This window comes from Hemibagrus wyckioides, linkage group LG24 (genome assembly GCF_019097595.1).
Source record: "Hemibagrus wyckioides isolate EC202008001 linkage group LG24, SWU_Hwy_1.0, whole genome shotgun sequence".
In the NCBI taxonomy this organism is placed as follows: domain Eukaryota; kingdom Metazoa; phylum Chordata; class Actinopteri; order Siluriformes; family Bagridae; genus Hemibagrus; species Hemibagrus wyckioides.
Genome location: NC_080733.1, coordinates 7,734,697 through 7,751,355, shown reverse-complemented (window position 1 = coordinate 7,751,355; position 16,659 = coordinate 7,734,697). Strand labels below are relative to the sequence as shown.

Here is a 16,659-nt window from a genome sequence, read left to right as displayed (position 1 = left end):
TGTGCTGTTTTAAGTTACGCCCGGTTATAACCACACTTCATAGCACGTTATAAAGCATTGCATACACCGTGTGCGTGTTTTTTTTGGCGATAACAAAGGACCGAGCGCGCGACACTCCCCTCGTCGCGCACGTTCCTTTTCGTTCTTACCCATGATGCCTCGCGCTCGCCTGCTTGGAGCGAGTCGCCATGTTGTTGGTGTGAAAGCTAGGGAGCCGCAGCAAACCGGGGCTGAAATCCGTCACCATCCGCATTCTCCACCTGTGAGTAAGACAATGTGGTAGATTTAGAGGGTCGTGCAGATCCGTTGCACCGTATTGCGCGGTTATTTGTGAGAAGTGAAGACGTTAACGGTGGATTCGGAGGGCGATATTTGGAGGTGTCGCCTCCCCCTCCTCCCTCCGGTTCTCTCCTACTGTTGTGCCGCTCTTCCTGTCCAGACATCTCGGGCCTTTTGTTAGCAGCAGGAGGACCTGTAGCATAGCGCATAGCCGGCTGTCCAGGTATCGTTTTAAGGGATATTTAATATTCAATTTCTGGTTTTGGAGACGTTTTTTGCGTCGCGGTTTTCGTTCATTTTTTCTCCGTAAGTAGCACGTTTGTAGAGGAAGGGGGGGCAGGCCGTGTATTATTAGTCGGATTCAACAAAACGTCTCCGAGCCTTGTTTTACAGGTCCACTTCTCTACAGACTTTAGAAATATGTGATAATAATCCACTTTTCTTTAAAAAATGCTCTTTAAAGGTTTTTTTTCCATACCCGGGGACGGTTTTTATGAGCGCGGTGGTGGTTGCTATGTGCCGTGTTTTTGCCTGGCAGCTAAACGCTAGCTGTCGAGTTTGTTAGGTCGATTTGACAAAGACACTCGCCTATCACCGTGTTCGTTTAGATGTTTTTAAGCACAAATAAATTGGATTAACGTGATGTTTTTCTGATAAAAAGTTTTAACAGCGTGTATGGATAATGATTAACCCCGTTGTGGTTTCAGTATCTACTTCCGGGAGGCGTATGGAGGGGGGAGAAGACAACCGAGACCTCTCTCTCTCTTTCTCTCTCGGTGTGGTGTTTTCCGGGCTTTTTTCCTTCTCCGCCTAGTGTTTTTGTTCACATTCACACACTTTGGGCAAACTACATGACTTGATATCGTATCGTCAGGTTTAAAGCTGTCTCCCCCCCACCACCATCAGAACCGTGGTTGACATTTTGTGTAGTAAGGCAGGCCGGTATCGCGGCAATTTATCGCGGTACTTTAAGACGATGTACCGATATATCGCGATATTTAGATTGGACAATAGAAAGAAAATGCAGACGCAGTTAACCAAGCAAGAAAAATACATTTCTCCTCACCTTGCTAGTTTTGTGTTAAAAAAAAAAAAAATGGGGTCAGTGATGATTTGAGTGTGCACACCACATCCTGGAAAACTGCATTGGGACGATTTGTCACCATATTAAAGAGAGTTGTAAAGTCGCCCATGCTTACTGGGTATGATCCTTTTGCACAGCATTGCATCAGGCACAGTGTTGCCGCATCATTTACAATATTTTATGTATATTGTATTTACATATAGCTGTAATTTACAGCAAGAACCAACTTTTTAAGCACCTTTGGACCATTAATGTCTGGTTCGATTCACTGTTAACGTGTGAAAACGGTTACAAAATATTTAATATATAAACAACCCGCCCACAAATATCTGTGGTTGTGGACTTTTGAAATTGACTTCCACTTCCACCAGGATGCATCACTCGAGTTGTTTTCTTCTTCTGGTGTTTAAACTGAGACATCTGGCACTTTACTACTGTGCTGTTACTACACGAAGGCATGTTTACTACAGATGAATTGATAGTTGAATTTTTTTTTATTTATTTCTTCTTGAGTGAGTGCGAGCTGTTTGTTGTTTACTATACCTTGTACTTTAGCTGTGGATTTATTTGCATTTCCAAGTTTTTGTCTGAAACACAAGTAATGCTTATGATTTTGACCAAATTGCTGCTTCACAGCTCAATTAGTTTTTATCTGAAAACCTTTCCTCTGTGTGATTCCTATGATGATCATGTAATTACGCAGAGTTCTCAGTAACACGCGAGTCGTCGCACTTGACCTTTACCCCTTTCTTTCCCTTTGTGCGCATGTAGTGTGTGTTCTCAGGATGATGAGTTATGATAGTGATGTGTAATGAAACTCAACAGTTGCATGCTCGATTTCCCCTCAGACTCGCTCATTTTTCTGTTCAGGGGGAATTCCTGCGAAATGTACTATCTATGCTCACCGCTGCACTAAAATAATTTTTCACACATCAGGTCAATGTGTGCATTTACTTTTATTTGGTTTTGTCAGGCACGGTTATCCAGAACGACTTCCAAGTGAGGCAGATAAACTGCTTTGACCAGTTTATCTTGAGTGTTCTGAAATGTTTCCAGCTTAGGAATATGAGCAGGAGCAGATTTTCTGTTGCACAATGTGAACAATGCATGCACAAGTGCTCACTTTGTGTCATCTTTGTTTTGTTTCTGCCAAATTACCTTCTGGCATGAACATTACACTGCTCAAAAAGCATAACAGAAAAAGGGTCTTGTTGTAAACTTGAAGGATAAAACGGTCGAATCTGGCCAAGAAACTACTTCTAACTAGTTACCAAGTAAACAAATCTGTTGTAAACACAATGATTCACTGAGCCATTTAAGAGCGCTCTAGCAATGCCCTTTATTTAAAATAAAAACTGTGCCAGGCCAAAAGGCTGACTGCACCGAAGCACAGTTGTAGTTTCTTTTTATCCATTTCACTTTGTATTAGTAGTCATATTACAACAGCTAAAAACACACAGTTTTTCTCGCTATGGGGTAAGTCGAGGGAAGGATGCATACAGGAAAGGATTAAACAAATTCTCCAAACACTTTCCTGAGCATTATGATAAAGCATTGTTTGTGAAATTCATCATGTTATTAACTTTCTGGCGTACCTGAGTGACTCAGCAGGGAAAAACATGTTTGTTTTGAAGTCTCTCTTTCTTTCTTTCTTTTTTTTTTTTTTTTGGTAGACTTGCTTAAAGCTTGGTCACTAATTAAAGCCAGCTACATTAAGCAGCAGAATCTCTTCTGCACTGGTTATCTTCTTTTTCTGGGGGATTTGACACACTTTTCCGGGATGACAGAAAACAGAATGGAAAAACCGGACACTATTTGTGTAAAAGAAATCTTTTTTTTTTCTTTCTTTCTTTTCTTGGGAGGTGAGGAAGTGGCAGTGTTGCCATTGTTTAGAAATACGTAAACCCTGAGAGAGGAGAGTCCACCCTACACACACCTCGCAGTAGTAATTAAGTATTTGGAACAGCAGAGGTAAAATTTGTCGTGTTAAACTGGAATTATACATACTGGTTGGTGCAGTTCATTTGGAATGAGAATAAAAATGTAGTAGCTACCTTAAAATATATCTATATATATATTTTTTTCCCCTTCTGCTAATGTTTTTTTTAATCTAGCTTTTAATGCAGTTAACTTTATAACTTCCTAGATCTGTTTATAAACCTGTCCTCATTTATACGCCATTACCCGTAAATGCTGAAGAATAGATTAAGACTTCATCTGAAGTAATATCAGATTGCAGTGTTGATACCTTGTTGGATTTTTGTACTTGGTATGCTACTGTAATGTTTACAGTGTACTTGATGTTGGTATGCCGTACCCGTTTTCTTCTCTTGAGCAACAATACAGTGCTAAAAATGTTGTTTAGCAAGGCCTTCAAGTTTCCTGATCCAAAGGCTTCAGAAGGTCAGAGTATCTTTAAATGTCTGTGTTAGTTTGTTATGCAGCAAAAAGTAAATTAAAGAGTTAAAACACATTTATTTGTTAGTTATTGAGACCTTTTCTGTTCACCTTGTTTATGCTGCTTAGAAAACCACCTTCTGCCAAAGCATGTGTTCAGTTCAGCAATCTCAGTTGTGTAAGCTATATGAATTCCTCAGTATTGCACCTGTTATAAAGACCGGTGTTGTCTCAGTTTAGCGTCTTAAATCAAATGGCTGGAATATTATCAACGGTTAAATATATTTGTGTGTGATCTCACCGACTTGATTTTATTCCATGTTCTTATTTGGGGTTCTGATGTAGTTGGTTGTAGTAAACAGGTCAGGAGGAAATCCTTTACTCGAGCCACACCGAGTTAAGTGGTATAAATCTTGATTACTTCTATGAGTTTATATTTTGGAGTAACAAATGTATTAAGTCAAGTATTTCAGTAAACAGATTGTGTTTAAATATTCATATAGTGCAGAATGTTTTTTGTGTATGGTTTCCTGTGCAAATGTTAAATGGATGTACACTTGGGCTTATAGCATCAAATTTAACTAAGCTGGGTAAGATGTTCCCATGCTTTGTTAATGATGCAATGATCTCTTGTTCTTTTGGACAGTATTGTAGTAGACTACATTGTAAAAGAAATGATACAGATTGAGAGACAAGGTGCAGGTTATGTGGGGGTTTTCTGGCTCAGTGGCTCAGGCCTATGTGTGGATGAATAGATTAAAAGACCATGGGGAGTGGGCCTGCTCCAAGTATCTAGTGTCTGTTAGTGTTATGAACTAATACCAGACGAGAAAATTCAATACAGCAGTCAAGCTCTGCTCTTACCTTTATTACTGTTGTAGTATATGCCAAAATAATAATAGTTGCTATTTGGTCTTGTGTCTGATGTGTTTGGGAAAGTGTGTAGAAACCAATGCTATATACGCCTGAGCAAAAGGGTACTTGACCTCCATGTTTCACTGACTGCTCATAACCGTTTTGCATTACATAGCAGGATACCTTTTTTTTGTAGTATTCAAACACATTTTGATGTAGCTCTATAGTACTGTAGGAATTGCAGTGGGAATAAAATGTAAAGCTCTAGTGGAACTAGATTTTGCTCATTTCACTAATTTTGCTCATTTCTCAGATTTAGGCTTTTATAATGCAATACGAAGCTTGATGATTAGTATTAAATGCCAATATTTGTTTTAGATTGGTGTGGCAGATAATGTGCTTAAAAGTAGGCTCTTAGCAGATCAGTTTAGTGGATTTGACCGACATTTACTGATAATCCATTAATTGCTTTGCCGTCTGCATGGCATGTGAGCATGAGCACTGCTCCATGTTATCCCCTATTATCATAATTTTACTATAGGGAGGGCTTCATGTTTATATTAATTATAAATTTGCTGAGCATGCTAATTCCAACGCTGACTACAATTATAGTTTAGTGTCAGCATTTGTGGTGCTTGAGAAAGATGCATGCATAACTAAATTTCCATATGATTTAGGTGTCTTTGTGTGGCATCCCTTCTATTGTACAGCTGCTTTTGCTACAATACCTTCATCCATTAGACACACTCATTCTAGCTTAACCTGCTAGTTTTCTTGATTATACAAACTTTAACAAATATATTTAGAAAATATAAATGAAACGGCACGCCTGGTTGTAATTTGTGTTTTGAGCAAAAGCTCATTTTACATATATATTAGTTGGTTCATCTATGCTGGCTTTTTTACACCGTTAGCAAGAATCTTGCCTGAGATTGAGTTGTTTGTAAAACTAAAGGTCATGCATTTTGTTTTCAAAGTTACATGATCCTCTGCATTCAGTGAGTGTTTTTTGTTCAAAACTGCCCCAAGATTTACATTTGGAGAACTAAAACTGAGCAGTAAAACTTGTTTATTTCAACTTCAATTTATGACTGTTCCTGAATGTGAAAGTGAGCCAGTTGCTGATATATTAATTTTCATATATTTATCTAATGCTGCTTTGCAGGCTCTGGTGGAATGAGCGTAGCGTGCTTGTTGAAGAGAAAAGCTGTGCTCTGGCAGGATTCGTTCAGCCCCCACCTCAGACTGCCTCCCCCTGACAGGCCATTACCCAATATGCCTGTGGTGCTGAGTCCCGCGGGCCACGCCCCTCAGCCCGGCCCTGCTCCACAAGCTCCTCCCCCTACCCAGGGGGCAGGGCGTTCTCAAGATGATGCCATGGTAGATTACTTCTTTCAGCGGCAGCATGGTGATCAACCTGGGTACAACAATGGTAAACACCGTTGGCCTACTGGAGATAACATCCATGCTGACAATCAGGTTAGTGCTTTTGCACTGTACACGAACTCTTGTAAGCACATCTAACTTGTCTTTATTCAGTTGGTGGGATTTAGATATCACTTGACATTAATGGTATGTGTTTCTGTTCTTTGTTTGACTGTAATGCTCTGTGAACTTGTGTGTTTCACAGGTGAGGTCAATGGATGAACTCAATCATGATTTTCAGGCACTCGCTCTGGAGGGAAGAGTCATGGGAGAGGTTAGAGTCCACATGATCACACATCATCTCACTACCAACTTTCTTTTTCATATTTACAATCTTTATTTTTATTTTTTATTTTTTTCTAATTTAACTTTGTTGCTCCCACAGCAGCTCCTCACAGGAAAGAAATTCTGGGAATCTGACGATTCAGGGAAGGATGGACCAAAAGGGATCTTTCTGGACCAGTGGAGAGACAGTGCCTGGGGAGCGTCTGGTAATTACTGTGTGTACCTGTGTGTTTGAATAATTAAGGAATCTTTAATGTTTATTTTGATTGATCTTTGCATCTGGCTGTGTGATCCACAGATCATTCAGTGTCACAGCCGATTATGGTGCAGCGTCGGCCTGGTCAGGGTTTCCACGGCGTTGGTGAGGCAGGGTCTGTGCTTTCTCCTCGTTCTGAGAGTGGTGGTCTTGGTGTCTCCATGGTGGAATATGTTTTGAGCTCGTCCCCTGCTGAAAAACTTGACTCCTGTCTACGTAAAGGAGCTTTTGTGAGTTTTGACTTTTCCTGTTTTCTTTTCATGACAGCTGTTTCTTTCAAGCTTCTTTATTTAAATTCTTAGTTCTTCGAAACATTTTCCTTACAGTGGTTAATTTTTTTGGTTTTTCCATCTCTGCTCTTTTGTTAGGGAGCAAGAGATGCTGAAACTGATGATACTGAAAAGAGAGCAGAAGCAAAACCAAAAACCACATTTGACCCAGAGAGAAAAGAATTGAAGGAGTCTGAGCCTGATCCTATGGACAACCCTAATGGACTGCCCAGTCAGAATGGTCTTGATGTTGACGTGAAGGACTTCAGGTACAACCCAAACAGTTCTCTTGTAGTATCACTTATTCTAAATTCCTATGGGTTTAAAGAGAACTGCGTGTTAAGAATTTTTCTCATTACCCTCGTTTCAGCCGTACTCCTGGTAACTGTCCTCCTGCTGGTCCTGAGGTGGAGCTGGGTGGAGCTGAAATGGCTGGAGGAACAGGACCAAAACCAGCTGAAGAGTTCCCAAATGTTGAGTCCCAAAACGTAACCCTTGACCCCATGGAATCTGTTTCCATGGAGACCTTGCAGTTTGATTATACTGGCAGCCAGCTGCCTCTTGACTCCACAGCAGCTACTGTTGGCCTTTTTGATTACAACTCCCCTCAGCAGGTAAAAGGCTTTTCTCACAAATCTCTCAAACTTTTGAGTTTTGTATGTGCCCTACATTTATTTAAAATACATTTATTTTATTGAACTTCTTTTTTTCAAGCTTAACTGCTGAAATGCCAAAACCACAGGCCTGTAGACTACTAGTTAGCTAAAAGGAATTAGCATATGGAAATACATAGCATTTGCTACCGTTACCTTTACTTGTGAGCCAGCTAGCTTTTTTGTGTTTTCCAAATGAAACTGCCGAGTAACATGTTTCTTGCTACGTCATACATATCTAGTCTTGCAAATTAATTTCATGAAGAGGGACGAAGAAGCTCAAAGTGAAAATAATCTGTAAGAGCGAATTCTTATGGTCACCCCCTTTGCATTCAGACACCCTTTGTCACTGGTATTTCCAGATATAATCACCCACAAAGATATGTTCTTTATTTTCCAGTTAGAAATGTGCATTTTAGTCATTTCACAGCTCAAATACTTAGGACTATGATCTGTTAACTCCCAGTAGCTTGATGGAAGGAAGTGTTTTACTGTTCTGGATAACACCAGGTGTGCTGTCTCAAGTTTGTCATCAATATAATTATTATTTATAAATAAAATGTGTGGAATGTGGCTTCACACAGGTTTATCACTAAATAAAAACTTGTTGGATGGTTGACATGATTTAACCAGTTAAACTGTAAATCTTCGATAGTCTGTTACTTTAGCTGAAAGAAATCAGTTGATTTATTTTATTCACAGCGCAGTTTTGGGCATTTTGGGGCACAAGGCATTTTGGACGAGTGTATAAAACCTGCAATGTTGGGTCGTACTTTTTTCATGCTGACCTTCAATTATATACCGATCATTAACCTCATTCCTTTTGGGCAGTAAATGTTTTGTTTTGTTTTTTGTTTTGTTTTCCGTATTAAGACCTCAGACTCTAAGAAGTGGTGCATACAAAGATTGTTTTTTAAGTTGAGTGTTAATTTATGTACTTTTTAAACTGTTTCAGCTGTTTCAGAGGCCCAGTGCTTTGGCTGTGCAGCAGCTCACAGCCGCACAGCAGCAGCAGTACGCCATTGCTGCCGCCCAGCAGCCACACATTGGTGAGTGCATATGTCTGTAACTCGTATTCAGTTATTAGAATAATTTGTCATATGATGGAAGTGCACAGGCTGGACAAATTAATGGACAAATGGCCTGCTGCCATAATGTCTGAGAACTCCTTTAATTCATAAAGTTCTTTGTGTGCATTTCAGGATTGGCTCCTGCTGCGTTTATGCCGAACCCTTACATCATTAGTGCGGCCCCGCCTGGCACAGACCCTTATGCTGCCGGCCTTGCTGCTGCTGCCACTCTTGGTACGATGAGTGAAATATCCATATTAATTAGTGTTGATACCCAACCCCAGTAAATGTACTTTGTAAATGTGGGGTTTATTTATTTGTGTATCTGTGTGCATGCTACAGGTCCAGCAGTGATGCCCCATCAGTATTATGGAGTAACTCCATGGGGTGTGTATCCAGCAAACTTGTTTCAGCAGCAGGCTCCTGCCCCCTCCAACTCTGCCAATCAGCAGCCAGCAGCACAGACCCAGCAGAACCAACAGCAGGTGTGGAAATCAGTCCAAGTGTGTTTGGGTTTGGGGTTTCCTCGCCCCTTTTGTTGCTAAGGGTGGTGTGTAGAACTTCTTTTTTTTTTTTTAATCCTATTCTTGGAGAAAATTTGACCAATGCTGCCCATTCTCACAATTATCGTTTTGGGTTGCATCTGCCTGTAATATTTTCTAATGAACTTGGCTGAAACTGTTTCACTACAGTGAAAATAAATTAACCTTTTTAAGCCACGACTAACCTGACTAGGATAAAATGCATTTGAAAGATGAATTAGTTACTACAGTGAACACATTTCAGAGAACCGCACGAGACACCAGCTGTGTCCGGTACTCTCGCATGCAAATCGGTGTGGCTTTTCTTTGTTTGGTCTCATGGGATCCTAATCCCTGTGCACACCTCTAGTGCATTTGAGTGGCTCAGGGTGTTTTCATACATGCACTTTTTCCATGCACACAATTTTATTTGTTGTGTGAAAGGTTTCAGATTTTCTTGTTCTTTGGTAAAGAAAAAAGTTCTGTCCTACATAACAGGATATTATTTTGTAATGTGCATTATCCAGTAATTTTATACTTATATTGCAAGCTAAAAATCCTAGCATTTTAGTTAAACAGCAGGCCTTGTTGAAGGTGAAGGAATTCTTACTGCTGTGATTGTTCAGTGTGCCTCACTTAGTGTTAAGTGTTGTGGCTATTATTGTGAGCAGTCAATGGAAAGGTTTCTGTTATGATGTGTGTGGCTTGATATTACTAGCTGGACCAAAAATCTGTGATGGATATACGAGCTGGCTTATATTGGTATGCTTAAAGTTTTCCAACAAATCAAGCTTTAAAGCCCTGACTGTAAATTACTGAGTTGTGTATAAAGTTGAGCAGTTGATTTTCTGTCTGAAAACCATCCCACAATCATGCCATCCCTTTAAACATCTGAGAATTGATCCTGTATGTGGATTCAAAAATTAGTTCAAAAGCTTGGTCACCTAAGCAGCATTAATTGACTACTTTCTTTTCCGGTGATAGTTTTCCATTGCTTAAAGTACATGTACTCTTTAGGTAATGCGTACTGGAGGTAATCAAAGACCCCTGACCCCGAGCCAGGGTCAGCAGGGCCAGCAGACGGACCAGCTTGTAGCAGCTGCAGCAGTGAACTCTGCTTTGGCGTTTGGCCAAGGTTTGGCAGCTGGTGTTCCTGGTGAGTATGGGGTGTATTTATTTCTTTATTTTTGTTGTTCACATTATTTAACTAGGTATTTGTTCATTAATCTCTGGGTTTAGCAGTTAAAAATTGCAATTGTACCCATCTTCCAGGCTACCCTGTGCTCGCTCCAGCTGCATATTATGATCAGACTGGAGCTCTGGTAGTCAATACAGGAGCTCGCAGTGGTCCAGTCCGACTCATGGCTCCTGCTTCTGTCATCATCAGCCCCACTGCCGCCGGTATGCATTTCAGCTTGATGTTTTTTTTTAGTCATCTATCTATTGGATTACTGTGCATTATAGCTTCACTTGAAATATGATGAACCCCTTCAGTTTCATTTTGATCTGTACAATCTCTCTGTCTGTCCCTTTTGGTCTTTTGCACTCCTCTCATACAGTGGCTGCAGCTGCTGCCTCTGCCAGTGGAGCTAATGCAGGCCTAGGAGGTGCTGCCAATGGGGCATTTCGTGCACTGAGTTCCCAGCAGGCTCCAGGTCAGCAGGGAGCTGGGGCTCTTGGTGGAAGCTCCTTCTATGGAAGTGGCTCTCCGAGTTCCTCCTCGCAGAGCTCATCCCTGTTCTCTCAAGGTTCTGCCCAGCCAGGAAGCTCCTCTCTTGGATTCAATGCTAACCCATCCTCGTCCCTCGGGGCTACACTGGGAGCAACACTTGGAGGTTTTGGAACAGCAGGTGAGTGTGAGTGAGAGAATCCTGTATATAAACCAAAGACCTCTTTTGCGTATTTTAGTAGTACTGCACAAACTGTGTATGTGATCACATGGTTGTATCCCCTGCAATGTCTCTCAAATGCACACCAGGCCTTGTTCATAGACATCTTCCAGAAATGGTTCTGAAAGCTCAGCAGAAATCTGATTGATGTATATACATGTGTCTGTCTGCAGTTGCTAACTCTAGCTCCAGTGGCTCTCGCCGGGACTCTCTGACTGGCAGTTCTGACTTGTACAAGCGTACCCCCAGCAGCCTAACTCCTATTGGCCATGGAGGGTTCTACAACGGACTTGGTTTTAGCTCTTCCCCTGGCCCTGTTGGCATGCCACTTCCCACTCAAGCTCCCTCACATTCTCTAACTCCTCCACCTTCCCTTTCAACCCATGGATCCTCCAGCAGTCTCAATCTTGGTGTGTATAATATTAAAAAAAGTTTCACAAACATTTGTGCTGTTATTTTCTCATTGAAAATTTTCTTATATTAAAACAAATCTTGTAAACAATATTTTGCTATATCTCTTTCTTGCAGGGGGGCTGACCAATGGCAGTGGGCGCTTCATTTCTGCTGCTCCTGGAGCTGAGGCAAAGTACCGCAGTGCTACTACTGGTTCCTCCCTCTTCAGTCCAAGCAGCCAGCTCTTCCCATCATCACGCCTTCGTTACAGCATGTCTGATGTGATGCCATCTGGACGCAGCCGCCTGCTTGAGGACTTCCGTAACAACCGTTACCCTAACCTCCAACTGCGTGAGATTGCAGGCCATGTGATGGAGTTCTCTCAGGACCAGCATGGCTCCAGGTGTGCATTTTTTCATGTCCTGTTTTTGTGTTGTATGGCTAAATGACCACCATGGTTTGTGGCAACAAAGATTTTAGATCTGTTTAAAAGCAGTACAGTAATTTGCAGTAAAACCAGCCTACAACTTGGTTTCGCTAAGCTTGTTCCAGCAATTGTTTGAATAGTGATGACATGGCTGTATTTATGAAATACTGTGTGTGTATGTTCAGGTTTATTCAGCTGAAGTTGGAAAGAGCAAGTTCTGCAGAGCGTCAGCTGGTCTTTAGTGAGATTCTGCAGGCTGCCTACCAACTCATGGTTGATGTTTTTGGAAATTATGTCATTCAGAAGTTCTTTGAGGTAAGTCATAGTTTCCTTTTGTTCTTAAGGTCTAACATGTCTTTAATTTTGTGGGTCTGTAATTACAGCCTTAACTTTAATTGCAGTTGTCTCCTGTTTTGTAACAGTTTTAATAAGTTAAATAGGTGGTCTTCTTGATGTACTCTGCTCGACATTTTTTATTTGAGTTTCTTCAATTACTTGACTTGAATTATAGGGGCCAGATAGAAACTAATAGTAGTGTAATGTAGCATACAAGAACACGGATCTAAACATTGCTTTGCACACCATTTGCTGCAACGCTCCAAGCAGTACTCTGTTCACATGATTTTCTCTCATCTCTATATCGCATTAACTAGTAAAATGGCAGTAATGACTGTAAGTTTGATAAACTCATCAGCATTAACAGCATTTGCAAACACGTCATAAAGAATGAATGAGGGCGTTGCATGCTGGACACAGTGTGTACAGTTCAAGAGTGTGTGTTTCAGCTGAAGCCCCAAGTTTGTGTCATTTCTCACCATGCTGTCAGCCGTAGATTACTTCATTACTTCAGACATGCAGTGAGGCTATTGAAGTATGGGATTGTAAATCAACGATAATTAAAATGCTGAGTAGTAAGTGTTTAAATGCATAACTTATTAGCTGTGGAAAAATGATGACCTGTCTGCACTCTGTCTGTGATATCTATAACCAAGGTTTTCAATTTTAACTTAGAAATTATACCCCTGAGACCATGCAGGTATAGCTGCTGGACTACATTAGATCACTACTGGTAATATTAGATCAGTCAAGAGGGTACCAATTGTGACGCTATTATGTACAAATTACGTTTTGTGCATCTGTGTAGTTCGGCAGTCTGGATCAGAAGTTGGCTCTTGCTGAGCGGATTCGTGGCCACGTGCTGTCTCTGGCTCTCCAGATGTATGGATGCAGGGTGATCCAGAAAGCTCTGGAGTTCATCCCCTCTGATCAGCAAGTCATTGTGAGTGCACACTTATGTCATGCCACCTCAAACATCCATTAATTAGTTAATTCTGAGGAGTTTAAATGGATTAAACGATTAACATTTCTTGCTGTGTGATGCAGAGTGATATGGTACGAGAGCTGGATGGCCACGTGCTGAAGTGCGTGAAGGATCAGAATGGGAACCATGTAGTACAAAAGTGCATTGAGTGTGTGCAGCCCCATGCTCTCCAGTTCATCATTGATGCTTTCAAGGGACAGGTGGGTCACCATAGCAACTGGCCACAGACTACGGTTAAATGTCAGGTTTACATAAAGCCCCCAGAGGAGAGTGTTTGTGTGTGTGAATGGATTTTCCTTTGATGTTATAACGGTGATTGAAGTGGCTCTCAAAGATGAAACGCGTTTGTGTGTGTATTTACTGTGCATGTGTTGTGCAGGTGTTTGCTCTGTCCACACACCCCTATGGCTGTAGAGTGATCCAGCGTATTTTGGAGCACTGTCTTCCTGAGCAGACACTGCCAATTCTAGAAGAGCTGCATCAACACACTGAGCAACTGGTTCAAGTAAGCAGCATTTTGTCCTGTGATGACTACAGTGTAATAATATCGTATTATCATCTTGCACTCCTTTTTACTGTGCATAGGCAATCATTTTTCACCGTCTTTTCCTGTGTGTAGGATCAGTATGGCAACTATGTAATTCAGCATGTGCTGGAACATGGCCGTGCAGAAGACAAGAGCAAGATCGTCTCTGAGATCAGAGGAAATGTTTTGGGACTCAGCCAGCACAAGTTTGCCAGGTAATTAACAAACACCAGGAGCCATAGCTACAACACAGCCTTACCCTTTTGTCAAACTGGCAGTGACAAAACATGCTGTTGGTATGAATATGGATTTTGGGATCAGGGTTAGTTTAATGTTTAATGTATGTGAAGCCTGGCTTATCCAGTTCAGAAAATCAGCCTCTTCGTATGCGCTAAAACAATTTGTCATTTTGCTCATTTTTGTTATTCTAGTTGGGTATAATTTTTTAATGCCTTAAGTGTTTGTCCAAAGAGTATTGTGGATTTTCTTGCATCAACACCACTTTGGTGTAATACCACAATTACAGTATCTTCATCGTAGACACGGGGCACTGTGTCATTAATGCTGTAATTACAACCGTCTCTCTCTCTGCAGTAACGTGGTGGAGAAGTGTGTGACACACTCGCTGCGTGCGGAGCGGGCCATGCTGATTGATGAAGTGTGCAGTATGGCGGATGGGCCCCACAGTGCCTTATACACTATGATGAAGGACCAGTACGCCAACTATGTTGTGCAAAAAATGATTGACGTTGCTGAGCCAACACAGCGCAAGATAGTCATGCACAAGGTGAAAAATTTAACCTACCCGAACATTCTTTGCATATGCAGTTCTGTTCTTTGTATTTCCTTCCTTGCTTTCCTTTGTAGCGTCTTTGCGGCTTATGTTTATAGTGCCTGCAGTGTTTAATGTTCTGTATGTTTGCCTGTTTGTGTTTAGATCCGGCCTCATATTGGCACCCTGCGGAAGTACACGTATGGGAAGCACATTCTGGCCAAGCTGGAGAAGTACTACATGAAGAATGGAGTAGACCTGGGCCCACTTTGTGCTCCGCCCAACGGCATCATGTAAATTTTCCTCTTGATGCATTGAGGAGAGCGTGTCCACACCCAGCTTAGAGCTGTTGGTCTGGGATCATTGTAAAGCCTCTAGTTTTGCTGAATGCTCTTCTCTCTCCCTCTCTCCCTCTCTCTCCCAGTCCTTGTGAGCTTGTTCTTGTTATCTCTCTTCACCTAGTCCCTTTCCCACTATTACTAAAAACTTTGTTCCTCTTCTTCTGTTTCTGTATGTATGAGATGACAATATTTGATTTGATCCCAGTTTGAATCATGGAGGCTTCTGCATTTAAACTTTATTGCTATTACACACATTTCTAACACACCTTCATAACAAACACATTACATGCTAACCCACTCTATTGCTAACATGGTGCAGACATTTAGCATGGGAGACGTTTTTGGTCTTGCTTCTATAAATATTTAGTGCATACTTGGTGTAGAACTTTGCATATATATAAATATATATATAAAACTTTGTAGGTTTTTCTGGTTTTTGATGTCCAATCTGTACCTATAATTACCCTAGTAGTGAATACATACTTCTAATTGTATAATTGTACATTTGTAAACCTTGGCTAATGTAAATGTGGACTCGCTTCTACAGCCCTTTTTGGTATGAGAACGATACAAAAAAAAACAAAACGGGGAAAAAAAAAAAGAATCTTGTGCATTTCAGTGTAAATTCTCACCATTTTGGTTGTTGTTTGAGTTATGAGTTGTTGTATATTGTAAATTGTAATATCAGATTTTTGTTGGTTTTGAAGCCCTTTGGATTAAAATGGCATAGATGTACAAAGAAGACAAACATGGGCACTCTGCTTTTAGCCATTCACCAGCCATTTTTTCACATTTGCTCATCCCCCCTTTTTTTAAGATCTTTTATAGTCCCTCCCTTGCTCTGGGGCAGATAGCAGCGAGCGTGTGTATGTGTGTGATGCGTAGATTGCCCTGGTTGCAAGGTGTGTACAGATTTGCCATTCTTTTGTCTACTTGTAAGTGATTGTAACATTTTGATTTGGAACACTCTGCGGTGTATATTTAAACAGCCTTGTGTATATTTCCTATGATCTCTTTATGCGAGCACACTTGTAACCATAATGTGTATAGTTAACAGATGCTGTGTGTGCTTTCTGCCTGGGCAACTATTTTTTGTAACTCCAGTTGTAGATTGTCTCTAAACAATGTGTGATCTTTATTTTGAAACAAAACATGGATAAAAAGCTCAAAATTTAAAAAAAAAAAAAAGTCCCCGACTCTTCCTTCTGTTCTTTAGATGATTCTTTTCACAGTATAAAGATTGTGTTTCTGTTGTACTCTTACCATTTTGTTGTTCTTGAGCATTTTTTATTTTTTTACTACTATCATCTACAACTGCATGCCTTTTATTTGATTTGTGAGTGTGCATATGAATCTACCATACATGATTAAATAGTATCTTTTACATTTGAGTAGAACTCTCTCTCAGTCTGCTTTAAAGAAGATAGAGTATAAACTTCTGCACCAGAATCCGCTCACTGATGAGGTTTGTGTATACAGAATTCCCTAAGGCGGATATAACATTAAGTTATTGGCCTAGTTTACCAGACAGATTAATGGTGTATAGCCGCAATTTGTTAGACATTTTGTGATTTATGGCTCTTTTTTACAACTAGAAGAATATATATATATATAATATATTTTTTTAATGAACAAGGTGAACCATAAGGTGCTAAAGTACACTTAATGATGGATAACTCACCTTTCTCTCTGAATGCTTTGGTGCCAAAATGCTGAACATTTAAAAACCTAAAGATTTATAGTGCAACACCGGTAACAAAATATTGAACATTTAATGATGTGAATTTTTTTGATTCTGGTTTTTAAGAAACATTCATCTTAAACGTCTTGAACAGACCTAGAACAAAACGTCCTGAACGGTTTCTATATTCATATAGCACTTAAAACTGTCTCTGC

General features: G+C 40.6%; 1 protein-coding gene across 3 annotated transcripts; it reads left to right on the top strand.

The window, feature by feature from the left end:
* Positions 1–106: 106 nt before the first annotated feature.
* On the top strand, positions 107–16,147 carry pum1 (pumilio RNA-binding family member 1). 3 transcript variants are annotated; one of them, XM_058377536.1, is made up of 22 exons: positions 107–262; positions 5,781–6,094; positions 6,246–6,314; positions 6,429–6,531; positions 6,624–6,811; positions 6,950–7,119; positions 7,221–7,464; positions 8,459–8,552; positions 8,706–8,807; positions 8,916–9,058; positions 10,112–10,250; positions 10,367–10,495; positions 10,654–10,944; positions 11,157–11,393; positions 11,512–11,779; positions 11,989–12,118; positions 12,948–13,082; positions 13,187–13,324; positions 13,504–13,629; positions 13,744–13,865; positions 14,245–14,437; positions 14,588–16,147. In XM_058377536.1, exons 2-22 carry the CDS (start codon positions 5,792–5,794, stop codon positions 14,717–14,719), a joined length of 3,456 nt encoding a protein of 1,151 aa, XP_058233519.1. In that variant the 5' UTR covers positions 107–262; positions 5,781–5,791; the 3' UTR covers positions 14,720–16,147. The 3 variants fall into 3 exon arrangements, with proteins under 3 accessions (XP_058233519.1, XP_058233518.1, XP_058233517.1); XM_058377535.1 differs by having other exon boundaries at positions 6,426–6,531; XM_058377534.1 differs by having other exon boundaries at positions 6,426–6,531; positions 10,654–10,950.
* The last annotated feature ends 512 nt before the right edge of the window (positions 16,148–16,659 follow it).

Excerpts from the sequence above, each read along its gene's own strand:
- pum1 (XM_058377534.1), top strand. The coding sequence starts at position 5,792 with ATGAGCGTAGCGTGCTTGTTGAAGAGAAAAGCTGTGCTCTGGCAGGAT. Across the intron at positions 7,120-7,220 it reads GTTGACGTGAAGGACTTCAG|CCGTACTCCTGGTAACTGTC; the intron begins GTACAACCCAAA and ends CCCTCGTTTCAG. Across the intron at positions 12,119-12,947 it reads TCATTCAGAAGTTCTTTGAG|TTCGGCAGTCTGGATCAGAA; the intron begins GTAAGTCATAGT and ends GCATCTGTGTAG.